A 20,421-nucleotide genomic window follows, 5' to 3' on the forward strand; every position below is an offset into this window, starting at 1 on the left:
CATTTGTGTGTTAGTCATTCAGTTGTGTCCAACTCTTTGTGACCCCATGGACGGTAGCCCGCTGGGATCCTCTATTCATGAAATTCTCCAGGCAAGAATACTGGAGTGGGTTGCCATTCTATTCTCTAGGAGATCTGCCTGAACCAGGGATTGTACCCAGGTCTCCTGTATTGCAGGCAGATTCTTTACCACCTGAGCCACCAGGGAAGCCCCAGTCCAGTCATTTGCCCACTTTCAAATCAGGTTATTTGTTTTTGTTGTTGAGTTGTAACTCTTTATATATTCTGGATATTAATCCCTTATCAGATATATGATTTGTGAATACTTTCTCCTGCTCCATAAATTGCCTTTATATTCTGTTTGTCTGATGTTCAGAAGTTTTAAATTTTTATGAAGTCCAATTCATCTATTTTAGTTTGTTGCCTGTGGTGGTTTTTTTTTTTTTTTTTTTTTGCCATACTCTGCAGCTTGTGGGACCTCAGTTCCTAGACCAGGGATTGAACCTGGACCAAAACAGTGAAAACCTGGTATCCTAATCACTAGGCCACCAGGGAACTGCCTTACTATTTGTTGCCTGTGTTTTTGGTGTCAGATCCAATAAATCATTGCCAAGTCCAATGTCACAAAGCTTTCCCATGTTTTCTTGTAAATATCATATAGTTTTAGGTTTTACATTTAGGTATTTGATCCATTCTGATTTAATTTTTGCATATGGTGCCTCCACTCTCACTTCTTCTGGGTGTTCCCAACATATACCAGAGGCAACACAATGTCATTTAAGAAAGAGATTTCCATATTTTTCCCTCTTGGCTTTTAGTTTCACATATGTCTTTCCTCTCCTTCCCAAACACTTGCCCCTAAGCCATGAAAAAGTCCATAAAAAAATATAAGAAAACAAATGCAAAAATTTATATTTTATTTGAATTCAAAAAATTTAAAATTGCTTTCAAATTCAGGAAAGTACCATAATGCAGGACCCCAGGGGGAAGCCTCATATACAGAGACAGATAAATTAAATGTATATACTGCAGACAAGCCAAGAAGGTGTGTAGATTACATATTTACAGCACTTGATGTTTTCTGAAAACCATATTTATACATTTTTATTACATTTACAAAAAAGGCTTCCACTACCATTTACCTACAATAATGAAAAAAAATTTACACCTTTTTTTTTCTTTCTTTTTTGGTACTGTACAAACTTTGTATAATAAAAATATATCTCTGTACAAAAGATTTTTTTTGTTTGTTTTTGTTTTACTTTTTTTTTTTTTTTTAACCTCATGGGATGGCGGTGGGTACATGGTGTGAATGGCGGGCGAAGGGCCTATTCTGCCCTGGTTGCTTCCAAGCCTCTGGAGGTGGAGAGAAAATGCCAGAGGTGGGAACAGGGAATGCAGAGCAGAGTGCTGGGCGCCCCACCAGCATGTGCTCCGTGGGCATCTCCTGGGGCTTCACAAGGGGAGGGGCGGAGGCAGGGCTGGAGGAGGAGTCCACTGGTTGGTTTCCCAGGTGTGTAAGAAGTGGGGAGGGAGCAGCCAAAGAGCTTCCTGCGTTTGCTTCCAGAGAAAGAAAGAGATGAGCGTATGGGGGTGTGTGTCTGAACTGGACCTCTCTGGCCAAGCCCAGGGATGCTGTGATCCAAGAGCAGGTGCAGGCATCTGGGCTCCTGCCATTGGCAGTCGTAGTCACTTCAGTCCATTTACACGTGAGTCAGATCTCAGGGTTCCGACTCAGAATCTGCTTACACACCAGGCGTCCCTCCTGTATGTTTCTGTCATTCCTGGGTTCAGTCTGTGATCTGAACTTCTGAGGCCAGCAGGTCACACATGCACAGGGGCTTGAGCCCATGGGGTCCTTCCCGAGGACAGAGACAGTGACTCTTAAGTGCCGCAGTTTGATTTCCAAACTCATTAGCTTCTCAGCAATACTAAAATAGAATTCATCAATGACCCAAGCACAATGAAACGCGAAGTAAATCAAACCTGCTTGCAAGGAGCTGGAGAGGATGTGCCTCATTCACTGCATTCTTTTGATTTAGGAGCTTCTAGGGCTTCTGTCTGCTATGATGAGGGGCTGCAGGGAGCCGAGGGGCCAGCAGCAGCTCCAGGAAGCCTGCGGTACCATCCTTGCCCTGATGCTGCCAAGATGGAGAGGATGGAATCCAGAGAGGACACATGGGGCCCCTGTCTGGCCCACCAGCCCTGGCCACAGTTCCGCTTGGAGATTCACCCACTCTTACCCCCTTGGAGACCTGGGTTTCTGGCAGCTGGTGTAGTGGACTTTGGAACCAGACCCACACTTACTAACCATGTGGCTTACATTTCTTCACTTTCTGCCTTCTCATCCATCCAGAATACTATTTCTTACCCTCCCTGGTTGCTATACAGTCTAGAAATGATCTGCATAAAGTGTCAGGTGCAGAGGAAAAACTCAGTCCCTGGAAGCCATTATTTTTGAACCCTGGGCTAGGTTTGCTCTCCTGTCCCTTCCAGCACCAATCTGATGCCTGCAGACTTGCTGTCCCTGTCTGGGCTACGCTTGTTTCTCTTCTCTTTGTCAGTTACCAGCCAGACTTGACCTTGGGCTTCTGGCCGGCTTCCTGCTCTTACCTCCCCGTGACAGGCCCTACTTTTTCACTGTTGCCTTTGACCTAGGAGGACTTTTGAATTCACTGGGTTTAGAACTCAATAAAATTATGTTAGGAAAAAAAATAAAAGAAACTGATTTCCAAACGATTTCTTCAGATCGTTTTCTGCCCTGGGGGTAATCCTTGCTGTCTTTCTGCAGTTGGTCTCTGGGTACCGACCGCCAGAGGATGCTAACATCTTCACTGCATCGTCTTTCCTCTTCTCTGCGTTTGTTGGGGGAGCAGGGGCATCTTTCACACGCATTTCACTTTTTGAAGCTTCTGTGGTCTCTTCCATAGAACTCACATAAAGGAGAGGTGTCTGTTAGTGTGCGTTCAGGACCTACACACACGTGCACACCCGCAACATCCTTTGCTCTTTTCAATCCACAACTTCCTTCCTCCGGCGGCAGCCCCTCTTCTTTTAGGGCCCCCAGTCAGGGCAGAGTGGGCGTCCTCTCCAGGGTGGCAGGGGCAGATGGCGACAGGGCGAGGGCCCAAGTCCCAGTGGTAGCAGACACGGGCGGAGAGACAGACGAAGATGGGCACTGGGCACTGTGCCAGGGGAGCTTACTTCCTGTCCCCTGGAGAACTGGGTGCAAACACGTGGCACCAGAGTTTGCAAAACAAGAGGGGCAGTGGGTGGGGCATGGGAGCAGAAAAAAGGTGGGAGGAGAGAGGCAAAGCAGAGAAGGAATAAAGGGGAAAGAAGGAAAACAATTAGTTGCCTTGATCTTTACCTTTGAAGATTTTTAATCTTCCTGAACTGAGGGTGGGGATACAGGCAGGAAATGTACACAGAAAAATGTGTATCTTCCTAATGTCACATTTTCCCCAGGCAGGGCCGACTTACCTGTCAGCCACAGGATGCCCTGTGCCTATGGAGCTGCTACTCTTTTAGGGGCCCAGAAAGATGTTTTTAACTTCTTTCAAAATCAGAAGGAAAAAAGTAAATATAATAATAATGGCCATGTAATAATAAATTTATGGGCTTCCCTGGTGGTTCAGATGGTAAAGTGTCTACCTGCAATGCGGGAGACCTGGGTTCGATTCCTGAGTTGGGAAGATCCCGTGGAGAAGGGAATGGCAACCCACTCCAGTACTCTTGCCTGGAAAATTCCATGGATGGAGGAGCCTGGTAGGCTACAGTCCATGGGATTGCAAAGAGTTGGACACGACTGAGCAACTTCACTCACTCAATAATAAATTCAGCCTGGATTATATTCATCTTTATAATAGTAAAGTATCATTTTTAATATGTTTTTTTAAGCAGAAGAAGGGGTCCCTGAAAGTGATAGCATGGCCCTGCCCTCTTGTTCTTACTTGCTGAACCTATGGACCTCGATGACTTCCCTGTGTGGGGTTTATTTAATTGCAGCCATTCTTGTTGGGCATCATTTGAATTTATCACTTTGTCACTCAGGTGATGGGTATGTGTACCTGTGCCTATTCAGAGTGGTTTTTGGCAAATCGCCTCCCTGAGCCAAGCAGCACCTTCTCTGCTCCAGCTCTGGGTAGGCCAGGAGGGAGTGAAGGGACCTTGGGGGAAGCTGTGGCCTGAGGCCCTGGACGCCAGCGAGGGGCAGCGTGAGGGCTGCCTAGGCTTGGAGCCACCAACCCCAGAGGACCCAGAGGCGAAACCTCATGCACGTGGGCACCTGGGACGCAGCAGAGCGCCAGCTGTGAAGCAGAAGGTGAGGGCAAGGGTGTGTACAGGTCACCGGACATCCTTGTTCCTTTCTCTCTCTCCGTTATTCTAAGGCATCAACGTTTTTTCTTGGGACACTTGTATTTCTGTCTCACGGATTTTGTCAAGGGGTCAGAAATGAAGCCGACTATCATTTCTCATGTGCTTGGTGAAATATATGTTACAGATATTTGGAATCTGGGCTTCCATGTAGTTTGCAACCTCAGTGAGGTAAGCCAATAGTCTTTTTAGTCCCCAGTGAAGAGGGAAAGCATATAATTTACCACCTAAGTTAGGACACTTTCAAGAGCAGAAGGGGATGATATTAATTAGAATGTTGGAAAAATCAGCATAAACTGTCCTGCCCAAATTGCAACAACCCTACCAGTGAATATAACCTTTCTTTTTGTTTTTCATTGTAAACACTTTTTTTTATATAGTTGCTGGGATATTCTTGTTTCTTTTCTTTTCTGTTTAATAATTCTGCAACTCAAGGTTCAGAGTCCCTACGGATCACCTGAGTCAGCTACACACTGGCGCTCGCCATGGGGACTTGCCGTCTCCCTCTGCAAGGATGAGACCACACGCTGCTGCAGCTGCTGATTTTCAGCTCTCCCAGAAAAGAGCTCAGGGTGCAGAGCGGACATGAGGCCCTCTGTGCTCGAGGAAAGCTGGCAGGACAGGTCTTCAGATAGCTATTTTCAGAAGCTGATGTTATGAGCCCGATCCTTGTATCTCCTCATATCTAGAGAAGTACTGAAGGCCTTCATGGTGACATTTGCTCCTTGCGACTAGCAGAAGCTTCCTGAGACTAGTAGAAACATTCTGGAAAGATGTGTGCTTGATGGCTTGTATCCCCGCTTCACCAAGATCACATGAATACTGTCCTTCCCCCACCACCTCTTTGGAGCAGTTCCTCAGAGCTATCTGAGGTGCTTTCTGCCAGGCTGCAGCCCTCATTTTGCCCCCAATAAAACTAACCCACAACTCTCACGTTGTGCATTTTCTTTGAGTTGACATCTGTAAGGCCTGATTTATGTCATCAGAGGGGATTTTGCTTTTTTCTTCTTTACATTTGTATGAGTGGGGGAAAAGGCAGGAAAAAGTAAAGATGGAGCAGAAAGGTGAAAACTCAGGACTAATTTGGATGTTTTAAAATGATCTCACTGGAAGAATTTATCTTCCTTCTTTACATATGTGTTTTGGTACAGAAAAACTCAATAAATTAATTATTTGTATTAATAGTTGCCTTTATATAGTCTGAGGATTCCCTGGTAGCTCAGCTGGTAAAGAATTTGCCTGCAATGCAGGAGACCCCGGTTCAATTCCTGGGTTGGGATGATCTACTGGAGAAGGGCTAGACTACTCACTCCAGTGCGCTTGGGCTTCCCTGGAAGCTCAGCTGGTAAAGAATCCACCTGCAATGTGGGAGACCTGGGTTCAGTCCCTGGGTTGGAAAGGTCCCCTGGAGAAGGGAATAGCTACCCACTCCAGTATTCTGGCCTGGAGAATTCCATGGACTGTATAGTCCATAAGTTTGCAAAGAGTTAGACAGGACTGAATGACTTTCACTTCACTTATATATTCTGAAAATAATTTTTATTTTTTATGTATAAGTTATATTAATACCTACACTTTTAAGCTTAGGCTTAAGCAACAGAAATGATCTACAGGAAAAAAGTGGACCCAGAGAGGGGCAGGGAGGGTCAAGGGAACCTGGCAGAGAGCTTAAGGCAGGGAGGTTTGAGGGCAGCAGCCCTGACTGTGTGTGTGGGCTGGGACTCTGGCTGAAGTGGTGAAAATCCTCAGGAAGTTGGTGTGAGGACGAAAGGAAGCGACACACATCAGGGGGGAGGCAGTCAGGGCTGGGTGGACACTTTACAATCCCTCTCACTAGTCTAGCTCCCTTGGCATTTCCAGTCCTGCCATTCCTGTCAGCCTACACGTTTCACCCTTGCCCACAGCGCCTGCCCCCTCCAGGGATGGCCCATCGCAAATGCTGACACAGACGGGGGCCTGGAAGGGAGAGCTGTCCCCGGGCGAGGCTCTGGTTGATGACTCCCGTGCCCTGTTGGAACCCCACCTCTCTGGAGCCCTGGGACTCTTCTCTCCAGAGCTGGGTGTGCTAAGGTTGCGGAGGCACCTGAGAGAGGGCCCTGCCTCGCCCAGAAAGCAATGTCTGCAGAAGACGACATAGCACACCTCGTGGGGGCCCTTCCTGCAGGTTCTCAGCCCCCAGAGGAAGGGATATCAGTGAGAAGGGACACAGCGGGGAAAGAGGACGCCTTCCAGATTCATCAGCTCCTCCTGGTTAGGCGTCCGTGTGTGTGTGTGTGTGTGTGTGTGTGTGTGAAACAGTGTCCAGTGGACCCTTAGGAGCCTCCGTGTGTGTCTTCCCCTCTGTCTATGTAACGGGGGCCCATCTGTCTTGCTTAATGCCAGGTATGGTGTTGATCTGTCTATGATGTTCTAGGTGATGGTTAATTATCTATGCCAACCTGCCTAGGCTCTGGGGCCCAGCTGCTTGGTCAAACACCAGTCTAGCTGTTGCACTGAAGGAATTTTTTTTAGATATGGTTAACATTTCAATCAGTAGACTTGGAATAAAACAGATTACCCTCCATAATCTAGGTGGACCTCACCAATTAGTTGAAGGCCTTAAGAGAAAAGACTGTGGTCTCCTTTGAGAAGATGGAATTCTGCCTCTAGACTGCCTTTCTCAAGATCACAACTTCAACCCCTGATGCAATTTCCAGCCTGCCGACCTGCCATGTGGACTTGAGACTTGCTGGCCCCACAATCCTGTAAGTCAATTCCTGAAAATAAATTTTTCCTTCTTTATCTGTATCTATGTATACAATATAAACACTATATATATATATATATATATATATACACACACACACACACACACACACACATCTTGAGACTTTATATATATATGGACATACATATGCATATATTGTATCTATATATGTCTCTCTCTCTCTCTGGAGAGTTCTGACTAATACACTTACTTGGGTATTTTGCTGAGCCCAGTGACTAAGAGCACAGTCTTAGAGCCCCCTGCCTGGGACTGAATTCTGATCCTGCCATCCTACTTCTTGCTAGCTATGTGATCTTGGCCAAGTTAATTCCTTTCTCTGTGCCTCAGTTTTCCCATCTGTAAAGGGGGTGACAAGGGTCCCTGTCCCAGGCGTAGGGAGGTGCCAGCCTCAGTGGCTGGCACAGGGCAGTAGCGGGCACTCCATCCCCCTCATGCTGGACACGTCTACCGGGGGGCGGGGCTCACCGGCTGCCGGAGGCGGGGCTCTCGGTGGCGGCGGCGATGGCAGCCAGGCCTGGGGGCTATACCGCTGTACACACCGTGCTGACTGTGAACTCCGCCTCAGTGGCCATGATGTCTGTGGGCTGGATGTTGCGGTCGTACATCGGGTTCTCAAACGTGGCCCGAACGTTCGTGTTCTCATGGCCAGCGTAGCCATTGAACGGAACTTTGGGTCTTCTCCTGGGAGTGAGGTAGAGCATGAACAAGCTGTCAAGAGAGACTCAGGGCTCTAAGGGGGAGAGGGAGGCTCTGGGGTGGGGTGGCGCACCCGCTGTGGGGCCCTCTCGTCCCTACCCCATACCTGTGCTTGTAGAGATAAAGCACGAAGCCGGCAATGATGAGGGCGATGAAAGGCACCAGGATGGCGGCTGCCACTGAGCTGCTGTTGGAAGCGAAGTGGCGGCCGATGGACTCCGGGTCTGACTCCAGCAGCCTGAGGTCTGCAAAGTCCCAGAGCAGAAACCTCAGGTCACAGACACGGTGGCCGCTGCTGGGAAGCGGGGTGCGGCTCGGGGTGCTGCCCAGGGCCCACCGGCTGCCTCCCCCCCAAACTGGGCCATCCCCTGGAGAAGGGTGGTCAGTCCGCATGTGCTGGTCAGGCCTGCGGAAGCCAGTCTGCTGGAGAATCTGAAACTGTGCCCCAGAGCCTTAAAAGAGCGCAGCCCCTTGGAAGTTTTCAAGCTTCTTTTGGCCCTAGAAGCCTTTTATCATGTGAAACCTTCCGAGGAAGCCACACTACAAGGCAGATGAAGGTGGGCCCGCTCTGGAGAGTGGGAGACGGGGGAGGAGGTGCTCAGGGCCTCCCCCTCCTCCCCGCTCCCCCGCTCTGACTGGGAGGCCTAGGAAGACCACTGTGAGAGTGCCCCACCGAATGAGGGGGCTGAGGCTCCCTCGGAGAGGGGCAGGGTCTCTCCGGCTTCATCAGTGGTGCAGTCAGAACGAGAACTCGGTCTCCTGGGTCACTCCAGCATATGAAGGGACTACCCTCAAGTCTTCACAAGGCGCTGTATAGAAGGGCGAGAGCTAAGAGGGCAGAGCTGAGAGCAGCTCCAGGGGAGGCGTGGGGTGGAGTGGGAGCCGCAGGGAAGCAGCTTTCCGCTGAAGACCAGGAGGAGCTCTCTGAAGATCAGAGCTGAAAACACTGCACTGCCTCGGCAGATGGGGGTCCCGGGAGACTGGAGTGTCAGCATTCTGCGGGGGCACAGAGCTGACCCTCAAGCACTGGGGGCTGCCTCCTGTCTCCTCCTGCACTGCTTCCCAGAAGCCAGGACCCCTCTCCCCATTCGAGGCTCTGGGTCCAGGCCAATCTCAGGGGTGAGGATGCTTGACACTGATGACGTGTGGTGCAGGGTAAAGATGCTGGGGAGGAAGTAGGGAAGGATGCCTCCTTGACGCTCAATATTCTCATCTGTAAAACGGGGACAGGGAAACCACCCTTCCAGGGCTGAGATGCCCCTGTGAGCACCACGTGGTCATAATGCTCGGGGTGGGCTCAGCAATGCTTCAGGGCTGGCCAGGTAGTGTTGAGGAGGGGCACATCTGAGGCCCAGTGTCCCTGAAGCTGGGGGCTCTCAACTCCAGGGCTGAGCAGGAAACGGTTTGGCCGTGGTTGCCTGTATCATGTACTGTGCTTGTTTCCGAAGAGGTATGTCACAGCTTTTATCAAAATCTCAAAGATATCCCTGACCCTAGAGAGGCTAAGAACCAACCCCCCCAGACTGTTAAACTTCACCCATGCCCTGCCGTCCACGCCAACACACACATTTCCCCACCACACGCTCGAGCTCACACTCCAGGGACATGTGCTAGTTACCAAGTCTTTGAAAGCCGAACTGCCCGAAGCCTTGGCCCTTGACAGAGCCTTGGTAGACGAAGGTGCCTCCAGAGGACTCTGAGGAGACCTGTGAGGGTGGGCACAGAGAGGGTAATCTGGTTTATTAACACACATACGCACATTCATGTGGCTCCTCACATTCCACCTACACAAACCCTGGAGGTGTGCCAGAAGGAGCCAGAGGTCTTGCCAGCCAGGCCGGAGCTATGCCCACAGGTGCCTGCTGCCAAACACGCTGGCTGGCGACACCCGCCCCTTGTCACCCCCGCGGACATCGGCTCTCTGCCCACACCCAGGCGAGGGAGAGGCGCTGGGGAGCGGGCAGGGCTCCGACTGCTTGTAGGAGGGAGGGAGATATTTTTGCTTCTCCTGGTCCAGTCGCTGAATCTGTTGGTGCCTCAGTTTCTCATTTTAAAAAGGGAACAATAACAGTCCCTATGTCATAGGGTTGCTGCGAGATTGATATGAGTCAGTGTAGATAAAGCTGGGAAAGTGCTGCACCCAATCTGCCAGCAAATTTGGGAAACTCAGCAGTGGCCACAGGACTGGAAAAGGTCAGTTTTCATTCCAATCCCAAAGAAAGGCAATGCCAAAGAATGCTCAAACTACTGCACAATTGCACTCATCTCACACGCTAGTAAAGTAATGCTCAAAATTCTCCAAGCCAGGCTTCAGCAATATGTGAACCATGAACTTCCAGATGTTCAAGCTGGTTTTAGAAAAGGCAGAGGAACCAGAGATCAAATTGCCAACATCTGCTGGATCATCAAAAAAGCAAGAGAATTCCAGAAAAACATCTATTTCTGCTTTATTGACTATGCCAAAGCCTTTGACTGTGTGGATCACAATCAACTGTGGAAAGTTCTGAAAGAGATGGGAATACCAGACCACCCGACCTGCCTCTTGAGAAACCTGTATGCAGGTCAGGAAGCAACAGCTAGAACTGAACATGGAACAACAGACTGGTTCCAAATAGGAAAAGGAGTATGTCAAGGCTGTATCTTGTCACCCTGCTTATTTAACTTCTATGCAGAGTACATCATGAGAAATGCTGGGCTGGATGAAGAACAAGCTGGAATCAAGACTGCTGGGAGAAATATCAATAACCTCAGATATGCAGATGACACCATCCTTATGGCAGAAAGTGAAGAGGAGCTAAAAAGCCTCTTGATGAAAGTGAAAGAGGAGAGTGAAAAAGTTGGCTTAAAGCTCAACATTCAGAAAACAAAGATCATGGCATCTGATCCCATCACTTCATAGGAAATAGATGGGGAAACAGCGGAAACAGTGTCAGACTTTATTTTTGGAGGCTCCAAAATCACTGCAGATGGTGATTGCAGCCATGAAATTAAAAGATGCTTATTCCTTGGAAGAAAAGTTATGACCAACCTAGATAGCATATTCAAAAGCAGAGACATTACTTTACCGACTAAGGTCCATCTAGTCAAGGCTATGGTTTTCCAGTAGTCATGTATGGAGGTGAGAATTGATGCTTTTGAACTGTGGTGTTGGAGAAGACTCTTGAGAGTGCCTTGGACTGCAAGGAGATCCAACCAGTCCATTCTGAAGGAGATCAGCCCTGGGATTTCTTTGGAGGGAATGATGTTAAAGCTGAAGCTCCAGTACATTGGCCACCTCATGCGAAGAGTTGACTCATTGGAAAAGACTCTGATGCTGGGAGGGATTAGGGCCAGGAGGAGAAGGGGACGACAGACGATGAGATGGTTGGATGGCATCACTGACTCGATGGACGTGAGTCTGAGTGAACTCCGGGAGATGGTGATGGACAGGGAGGCCGGGCGTGCTGCAATTCATGGGGTCACAAAGAGTCGGACACGACTGAGCGACTGAACTGAACTGAACTAAATATAGACAAAATGCTTGGAACACTTAATAGGCTCTAGATATGTGTTAACTATTTTATTGTGAAAAAAAAAATGAGTTTTAGAACATTGTGGAACAAACCAAACCATGATGAAAACTTACTTTGCAGACTGAACATACTTTGGGGAGTTCATCCCTGTTCCAATACGCTATTAATTTTGGAGGCGGGTAGCTGGGGACATAACTGCTTCTGGCTCCCTCTGCACTTGGCTTCTGTGAGGCTTGTGTCCCAGACACAGACATGCAAACTCTGAGGATGTTTGTCCTACTGGCATCCCTTCTGACTCCTGCTCCATCCCCAGGTGCAGCCCTCTGTCCACTGCGCTCCAGGCTGACCTCCCCTCCCGTCCCCCCAGATACAGCCTGGGTGACACAGAAGTGGGTCCAATGGTTGGCTGTCATCCCAGGCAGTGGCTCTGGAGGTTCCCGGCCCTCCAGAGCACCCCTAACACCTATTCCCTGGCCTGCACTCCAGCTCCCAAGTTTGACCCCTGTTCTCTCGCCTCTGGCTGCCCTCCTCTCAGAATGGGGGAGTCTCTTGTCTTGGCACAGCAGCTGGACTTCTACTATTAAAGCCAGCCAGGACAAGGATACCCAAGGGCATCCACAGAATACTCTCAAGAATCCCCAGGAACTAACCCCATGTGGCAGCTCCAGGAGAAGCCACTCGCTTCTCTTTTAGTGTTTATCAGCAAAGTCACTCAACCCTCAGCCCTCTACCAGCTGGTCTTGGCCGTGAGGGTGCCCCCTGACTCAGCTCTCTGTTTCTCTGGCCTCAGGACCTCCTCCTCCTTCCCGCCCCTCCCCTTCTAGCTCAGTAACCCAAGACAGGGAAGCTGACAGAGTGACGGGTGACTGCTCCACACCCCTGCCTGTGAAACTGAAAGGTCTGGGCAGAGAAATATCCCCACAGACCTGGATTCCACCTGAAGAAGGCCTGTGCAAGGAACAAGTCTTTCCCACAAGGGGATTTGAGGAGCCACCTCCTTTCCCCAGGTCCTGGTGACTCAAGCTGTGCTGAACCACCCTCAAGGGTGTTTAGATCCTTAAGTGTGCGAAGATATTCAGTGTGTGCCTGGGACTCACCACCTTCTCCCAGCTCCCACCACCACCTCGTGACCTTCAACCTGCTTGACTTTACTCTTGAGCTGCCAACCTCCCATTTCTTCTGTTCTTTTCCTTTTTCATCTTTAGCCAGTTTTTTTTTTTTTTTTAAACTTCTTACTTTGTATTGGGGCATAGCCGATTAACAATGTTATGATTGTTTCAGGTGGACAGCAAAGGGACTCAGCCATACATATACATGTATCCATTCTCCCCCAAGCTTCCTTCCCATCCAGGCTGCCACAGAGCATGGAGCAGAGTTCCCTGTGCTGGACAGTGGGTCCTTGTGGGTTATAATTCTGTTTTCTGCTCACACTTAAGAATCTATCTCACTCAGATACACCAACCTCTAGACTCAGCCTCCTGGCCCTTTTTGTCTTTTCACTTCACTAGCAGACGGGGACACCCTTGGTCCCAGTCCTGGCCCCATAGAAGCCCTCCTCCCAAGTCGCCATGTTGATCCTAAGAGTTTCCACCCACTTTGTCCCCCTCCTTCCGGCCAGGGACATGGGAATCAGTTATAGGGCAAGGAGGCAGGGAAGTCAAGGCCTGAGAGAGGTTTTGTTGAACTTACATGTCCATCTAAAGCCCAGTGATCATCTTTGAACTTATTCACAAAGATCTCCACAGGCCCTGTAATCTGGTAAACTTGAAGGAAGAGATGGAAATCTTCTTTCTTATAAATTCCTGGGAAGAGAAAGTTCAGAGGGTACACTTGAAAGATCCGGTAAATTTTCAAAACGCAAGTTTGTGGGTATGTGGGTGTGAGTGTCTGAGCAGGATTTTTTTTAAAAATTTATTTATTTGCTTTTGGCTGTGTTGGGTTTCCGCTGCCTTTGGGGCTTTCCTCCAGCTGCTGTGAGTGGGGGCCACTCTCTAGTTGCCGTGCATGGGCCTCTCACTGCAGCGGCTTCTCTTGCAGCAGAGCATTCTTGGTGCACAGGCTTCAGGAGCTGTGGTTCCCAGGCTCGAGAGCACAGGCTTAACAGTTGTGGCACGTGGGCTTCACTGCTCTGCGGCGTTTGAGATCCTCGTGGAGCAGGGATCAAAGCTGTGTTCCGGTGTTGGCAGGTGGATTCTTTACCACGGGACGCCCCCGAGCAGGATTTCGTGTGTAGGTATTGCTATAAACATCCATGTATAACTGGAGTTAGGTCAGTGCAGTGCGGCCTGTGAGTTTGTGTAGGCTGAAATGTGAGGATATGCAAGAATGTGCATATGTGTGCTGATAAACAACTGGATTACTGGTCTGTGGTTGTGTTCCTGTTTAGACATGCGTGCTTGAGAGTAAAGGGAATAGGGTTTTGTATATGGTAAGGGTCAGTTAACACATGGTGTGCTTATAATTCAGTGGGTGCAGGGGATACATGAGGGCACGTGTACCAGAGCGTGCAGATGTGTTTAGGACTCCATTTTAGAGCAACTGAGTGAATGTGAACACTAGTTGTGTTTGCGTGTGCACGCATGAATGAGTGTGACGCATGCTGGGCTGTGTATCCACATGTACTCATGCTTCTATTGATCTGCCCATCTATTCAATAAACTTTTGCTTTCCAAGACATTTAGTTTTTCTGATTGTATAGAATTTGAAAATTGGGGACATTTTGGCCAATGCAGAGAGGCATTAAGAAAGAAAATTCATTCCTGGTCTCATTTCTGAGAAATAACCACTGTTAACTACATAGGTGTAATTACTTTCAATTTTCTTTCTTACGAATATATTTTTTTCCCTTTAAAAACTGGAGTCAAATTTTAAATGCATTATAGTGGGTGTACTTTCTCCCAAATTGGCATAATATTTTATCCAGCAGACATACTATAATTAATATATCCATTTCTTTTGAGACAATTTTCTATTCCCAGGTGTTATGTTATACAATTAGCCCATTCTTTTTTCACAAATGTTTGATTCCCTCTATAACTATTTCTTCTGATAAAAATTCTTAGCACTGTAATTGATGGGTCCACTCATTTTCATGGCTCTTGATACAAACTGCCAAATTATTTTGTTCAACTACACTATTTCATACTTGGACCAGTACTACCTTCACTGGACTAGCACCAACATTTATGGCTTAAACAAAGTGGAATAAGCGGAAAGTGACATTTTCCACTTCTTTTGATTATTGCTAAAAATATTTTTCCATTTGTTTATTAACTGTACTTTGGCTTCTGGGAGTTATCTGCCTCTATTTTAGGTTCGGTTTTTAGGGATATCTGTCTATCTTTCTTCATTTGTAAGAGTTGTTTGTTTTTTTTTTTCCTACTTTCAACTTACTAATGTTTGCCATCTAACCATTTCCCTGTAGTCGGTGGTGCTTTTACCATGTAAACAAAGATGAGTGGACATTTCCTCTTTCCTGCCTAACAGACCAATCTGAGCCTTGCAGGACAGCGTGAGGAAGTGACGTTTGAGCGTGTGCCCATCACCCTCATCATCTGGCAGGTTTCCCGCAGGTGGCCTGCACCTTACCAGACAAGTGCAGCTCCACGCCGCTGTGGTCAATCATGGTGGCGTTGACCTTGCTGTTGATGGCCTGGAAACCAGTCACCCTGAGCATGGCTGGCTGCTTCTTCCCCTGGTACTCATAGGCCCCTTTCCATAGGGAATTCTTGGCAAAAACATCCCCAGGAACTACAGGAGTTAAGAAATAGACGTGAGAGGGACTTTCACATGTGCTGGCAGAACTGAGGCCCCCTGATGACTGACCCCAGTTCACGCCCTTAGACTGTCTTCCCCAGCGTCTAACATGCCGGGGTGGGGCGGGGCTGGAGTGCTCGGATCTCCTTGTGATGCTGTGTGTCTCAGAGTGGATGGGTGGAGGGAAAGAGAGGCAGAGAGGAAGTGGATGGAGAAAAAGGAAAAAATCGAAGTGTGTGTTTGAGAGAGAGAAAGAGAGGAAGGGAGAGAGAGAAGGAGGGAGTGAATGAACTAGAAGAGAGAGGGAGAAAAAACAAGAGGGAAGGGGTTGAAAAGATGGAGAAAGGGAAAAAGAGAGGAGAGAAAACCAGCGTTAGTATTAAGCTGTAGATAGGAACATGGACAAAGGCAGTCAGGCAGATATGGACTCTCACCCTGGCCTCTCCCTTATCGGTTGTTTGACCACGTGTAAGAGCCTCCACTTCCTCACCTGTGCAGGCCACACCTGTAGCTCTGTAAATGGGGGCCATCCCACTTACCTCATCAGGGGTTAAATGACTGTTAAAACATAAATGCATAAAATGAATGACAGCTACTAAAACTGCTACTTATCCTTATAGTAATTTTCTAAGGAGAGTATCATGAATCCTATTTTAATGAAAGGTCAACTGAAGCTCAAGAGGTGAAGGTTATTTGTCCAAGGACATAGCTGGTCAGTGACCAAAACGGAACTTGAATTGAGCTTGATGCCAAATCTAATCTTTTTGTATAACACACACACTAACATGGTAAATAAAAGAAAATGGCCCCAAAAAAGTATATGATAAGTCTAGAATAATTTTGCATTAGGCCACACCTGTAGTTCTGAGCCCATTCTGGACATCACACTTGGAAAGACACAATACCTGTCTTAAAAACATAACCCTTTCCAACAAGTTCCCTCAGCAGGACCTGTGTCTGTATGGCCACACACTGCCTGGACCTGTGCCAGGAGGGGTTGGGGCAGTCTGTGGCTCCAGAGCTTGAAGCTCTGGACATGTTTCTAGAAGGCTTTGGTCTTTCTTCTGGATGCGTTTTCTGTTTCCTGCAAGCTGACCTCCTCCTGAGGTCCGCCTGGGGTCAGGAGGTAGACGGGGAACTCTGTTGGGCTCTGTAGACTGCTTCCATGCCTTTCCACTGAGTACTCAGAAACTCATGTGCCTGTTCCTGGGTAACTAGATGAAGGAAGCAACACCAGTTTCTTGAGCCAAAGCTCTAGACATACCAGAAGCTTGGGTGAGTGGAGGCTCCCGGGCAGTGTTGATGGGTCTCCCACTGGGCCGGACCTCTGCTGGGGAAAGAGAAGGGAAGGAGACAGGTTCAGCCTCTAGTCTCTGCTCTATTAGAAAAAATAAAGGCCACCTCACCAACATTAGGTCAATGGGGTCTTTGAAATCTTGGACTTATCCTCTCAGACCAGGTGGTGGACTACTTTGATGATGCTAGGGACCCCTCTCAGAATGATACGAAGAGTTAGGGATTTCCCTGGTATCCATTGGTAAGAGCCCATGCTTCCAATGTAGGAGGCCTGGGTTTGATCCTTGGTTGGGGAACGAGATTCCACATGAATGAAGAACAGGAGGAGGGAGGTCTGGGACTTCTTGGTGACCCTGAGGGATAGGTGAGTGGGTGCTGTTTTATCAAGGTTATGATATGCATATATGCATAATGCATTATTCCAGTTTAGTGGAATACAAAGTTTTTCTCTGTCTGATGATTAAGTATAATCCTTAAGTAAGTAAGTAAGTGTTAGTTGCCCAGTTGTGCCCGACTCTTTGCAACCCCATGGACCGCGGCCCATCAGGCTCTTCTGTCCATGAGATTTTCCAGGCAAGGATACTGGAGTGGGTTGCCATTTCCTTCTCCAGGGGATCTTCCAGACCCAGGGATCGAACCCAGATCTCCTGCACTGCTGGCAGATTTGTTACCGACTGAGCTACAAGGGAAGCTATACCTAACACCTGGGGGGAGTGTTCAAGCTCAGGCAGAAAGATAAAACTTGGGATGGCTTCACTATGAGCTCTTTAGATTGCTCTGGTTTCATCTCCTAGACTCAACACCTCAGAAAATCAGAAGCAGATTTTCCAGCCTCTGGAAATAACACTTCTTTTTTTTCTTTGGCCCTCTCACTCAAGCTCAGTTGTCCCCTTTGGCCTCCCACCCTGGAGAGGTTCACCGAGGGGGCACACGCACCCAGGCAGATGGGTGGTTTGCCTGTCCAGCTGCCATCTGCTTTGCAGGTTCGGTGCTCGGAGCCACCCTTGAGGGAGAAGCCTTCCTGGCAGGAATAGATGAGCGTATAGCCCATGGAGGGCAGGTCCAGCGCCCCAACGTTGGCATGGCTTGGTGTCTCCGGCTGCTTGCAGTGGTGGGCTAGATGAGAGGGAAGACACTGCTGGGTAGGGGGAGATTGGGGTCTCCAGGAGGCCTCTCCCCCGTGCCCCTGTTTCTCAGTGGAACAGCCCCATCCTTTCCGTTATGGCCCCCTTCATGGCCAGCATCCCCTCCCATACCCCACCCCAGCCTTGATGTCTATGCAAGTGGTCAAGATGGAGGTCATGTGGATAATGACTAAGTTGACCCTGAGGGAACCCAGGCACTTTTCCTGAGGGAGAGGGAGTAATTAGAGTCAAAAGCCTGAAATTTTCCATCCTGAGGGTGGGCCTTGTCACTGTTGGTATCTGCAGCCATGGGAAAGTTCTTTCTTTTTCTTTGCTAAGGCATAGGAATTGCCTCTGAATACCAGAAAGGCTTTTGTGCAGAAATATCTTCTGGGGGTGGGGGCCCCAAGGGGTAAGGACTACAAAGAGATCACTAGAGTCCCAAGAAGTTGTGAGCTCCCTGTCACTCAGAGCATTCAAGCACATCCTGGAGGCCCAGGTCGGGGAGGTTATGAGCTGCTGAGAGGAGTAATCTGGGAGCACTCACGGACACAGTCAGGTGGCGTTCCGCTCCAGGTCAGGTTGGGGAGACACGTCCTGGAGGTGGAGCCCTGGAGCAGGTAACCTTTCTGACAACGGAAGAGTACGGTGCTTCCAACCTGTGGCCGGGATGGAGGTTCCCAGGATCACCTTCCATCCAGCGATGCTTCACACCCATCCCTCGACTGCTCACTTCCCCACCACCCTACTGCTACCCACCCTTCTGCTTCTCCGCCTGATCACATCTTACTTATCCCTTGAGGCAGCTTACATTATGCCTCTTCCTCAAGGCTTCCCCCAACTCCCTGGGCCAGGTCAACGCTCTTGCGGGATATAACTCAGTCCGCTACAATGGACCGAGTACCTGACTCAGAATCAGAAGACCCTGGCTGTGAGCTCTGGCATCCACTGGCTGCACGAAACTCTCTACATTTCAGCCCCTCTGGTGCAGACTTGGGATGAACGGCCCCGCCACAACTACAGTGGAATGTTGGGACGCACAAACATGGGGGTGGGTTTGGAAGCGTTTTCTAACATGTGAGGAACTCTGGGAAGTAGAATATTACTGGGCATGTCTCTTCCCTCCATGAACGTATCAATTCTTTTCAGGACATGTTCCCTGTAGAGTCTAGAGCTGTGCTTTGTAAATATCCCATGAGCAGAATTGTCACCCTCCCTGTCATCTCTCCCCCTGCTCCACCCTCACCCTCCACTAGCCCCTCACTGTCTGACTTGATATTCCCTGCAACTACCAGCTCCATCTCTCCATTTCCAGTTCACGGGGCAGAATGCTGCCAGCTCAGCTACCTAAAGTGCATCTTGGATCACATTGCTTTCCAGCTCAAAACCCTCACATGTCTCTATGATGCCTGGGAGCAAATCAAACTCAAGGTGAAACTTAACTTCCATGGCCTGTCTCCATGCCCACTTTTGTATTTCATCACTTTATTCAACAAATGGCACCTCTCTACACCCAGCTGGGCAAATAAAAACCCTCAGGTCATTGTTGCTTCCTCCCTTTCCTTCAACCCCTCCATCCAATCCATCACTAAGTCTTCTTGTCTCTACCTCCTGATCCCTTTGAATCTCCACCTGATCCCTTTGAATCTCCACCTGATCCCTTTGAATCTCTGTAGGTCCACTACGTCCACTCTGCGTCCACTGTTGCTGCCCCCGCTCAGCTCAGTCCCACTCTCATCATTCTCTCGAGATGCGGAAGTACTGTCTTTTCTAAGTTCTTCCATTCCTAACCCCTAATACCTCAGGGTCCTGAATGATAGTTCAAATGATGGGTCACGTTAAGTCCCTTTTAGATGGTTTCCCATGACATGGAGAATAAAATCCAAATGCTTATCATGGTTTCAAGGCCTGACCTGACCCAGTTCACGCCCCTCTCTTTTTAAAATTTATTAGGTGATATTTGGTGTGTAAGAAGAATATATGGCAAATATATAGACCTGAATCATCACAATAAAATGGACACTTTAAGTGGAGCCCACTACTCAACTTATGGGCTGGAACAGCATCAGTAAGGTTGTAACTATCTAGGTGTTCCTTCTCTGTCGTGTTGCTCGCCTCCCTCAGTGATAACCAGTCTCTTCAATTTTGTGTTTTTCATTTCCTTGCATCGTTAGAAAGTAATTCTATCAGATATGTGCATCTGTGCATGCTAAGTCTCTTCAGTCGTGTCCAACACTTTGCGACCCCATGGACCGCAGCCCACCAGGCTCCTCTCTCCATGGGATTCTCCCGGCAAGAAGACTGAAGTGGGTTGCCATATCTTCCTCCAGGGGATCTTTCCAACCCAGGGATCGAACCCGTGTCTCTTGCCTCTCCTGCATTGGCAGGTGGGTTCTTTACCACTAGCGCCATCTGGGAAGCCCACTATCACACATGTGAACATATATATCTAAAGAGAGTAAGTTTTTCTTGGTTTCAGTATTCCTTGAAATAGTATCCTTTGACATTCAGCACTGTTTCTGAGATTCATCTGTGTTGTGTGATATGGTTCCTTCCTTCTCACTGCTGAGGGATGAACCACGCTGTGGCCACGCCATGGTTTTCCTCATTTCCTGGTAACATGTGTGAGAGTGTCTCCAGGGTTGGTTCCTATGACTGGGGCCTCTGGGTCACGGGATGCGTGAATATTTGGCTTCATCGGGCAGTGCCAAGTGAAGTGAAGGAGGTTTTCAAACCCAGGCTAGCACTTGGGCTTCACATCCTTCTCCTCTCTTGTTATCCTCTGGACCTGCTGGCGGGCCTGCTTTCTAGTCCCGCAACCTGCCCTGGGGCCGACTCTGCCAGGTACGCCCGCCCTTCTCACAAGGGCACCACAGTCCAAGCTCAGGAAACCT

General features: G+C 48.7%; 1 protein-coding gene across 2 annotated transcripts in view; it reads right to left on the bottom strand.

Moving 5' to 3' along the window:
* Positions 1–813: 813 nt before the first annotated feature.
* The window catches only part of CSMD2 (CUB and Sushi multiple domains 2), a 683,354-nt gene continuing 663,746 nt past the window's right edge, over positions 814–20,421 (bottom strand). The window contains exons 63-71 of one of the 2 annotated variants that reach the window (XM_027967572.3): positions 18,075–18,186; positions 17,340–17,519; positions 16,372–16,434; positions 14,940–15,101; positions 13,041–13,153; positions 9,458–9,545; positions 7,946–8,084; positions 7,609–7,824; positions 814–3,221 (exon numbers count right to left, since the gene is read on the bottom strand). In XM_027967572.3, the coding sequence (XP_027823373.2) occupies positions 7,665–7,824; positions 7,946–8,084; positions 9,458–9,545; positions 13,041–13,153; positions 14,940–15,101; positions 16,372–16,434; positions 17,340–17,519; positions 18,075–18,186 (1,017 nt within the window). In that variant the 3' untranslated portion in view covers positions 814–3,221; positions 7,609–7,664. Of the gene's footprint in view, positions 3,222–7,608; positions 7,825–7,945; positions 8,085–9,457; positions 9,546–13,040; positions 13,154–14,939; positions 15,102–16,371; positions 16,438–17,339; positions 17,520–18,074; positions 18,187–20,421 lie in introns of both variants that reach the window. The other variant, XM_060416549.1, reaches the window with a different exon arrangement.

The sequence above is a fragment of the Ovis aries genome, chromosome 1 (assembly GCF_016772045.2).
Source record: "Ovis aries strain OAR_USU_Benz2616 breed Rambouillet chromosome 1, ARS-UI_Ramb_v3.0, whole genome shotgun sequence".
In the NCBI taxonomy this organism is placed as follows: domain Eukaryota; kingdom Metazoa; phylum Chordata; class Mammalia; order Artiodactyla; family Bovidae; genus Ovis; species Ovis aries.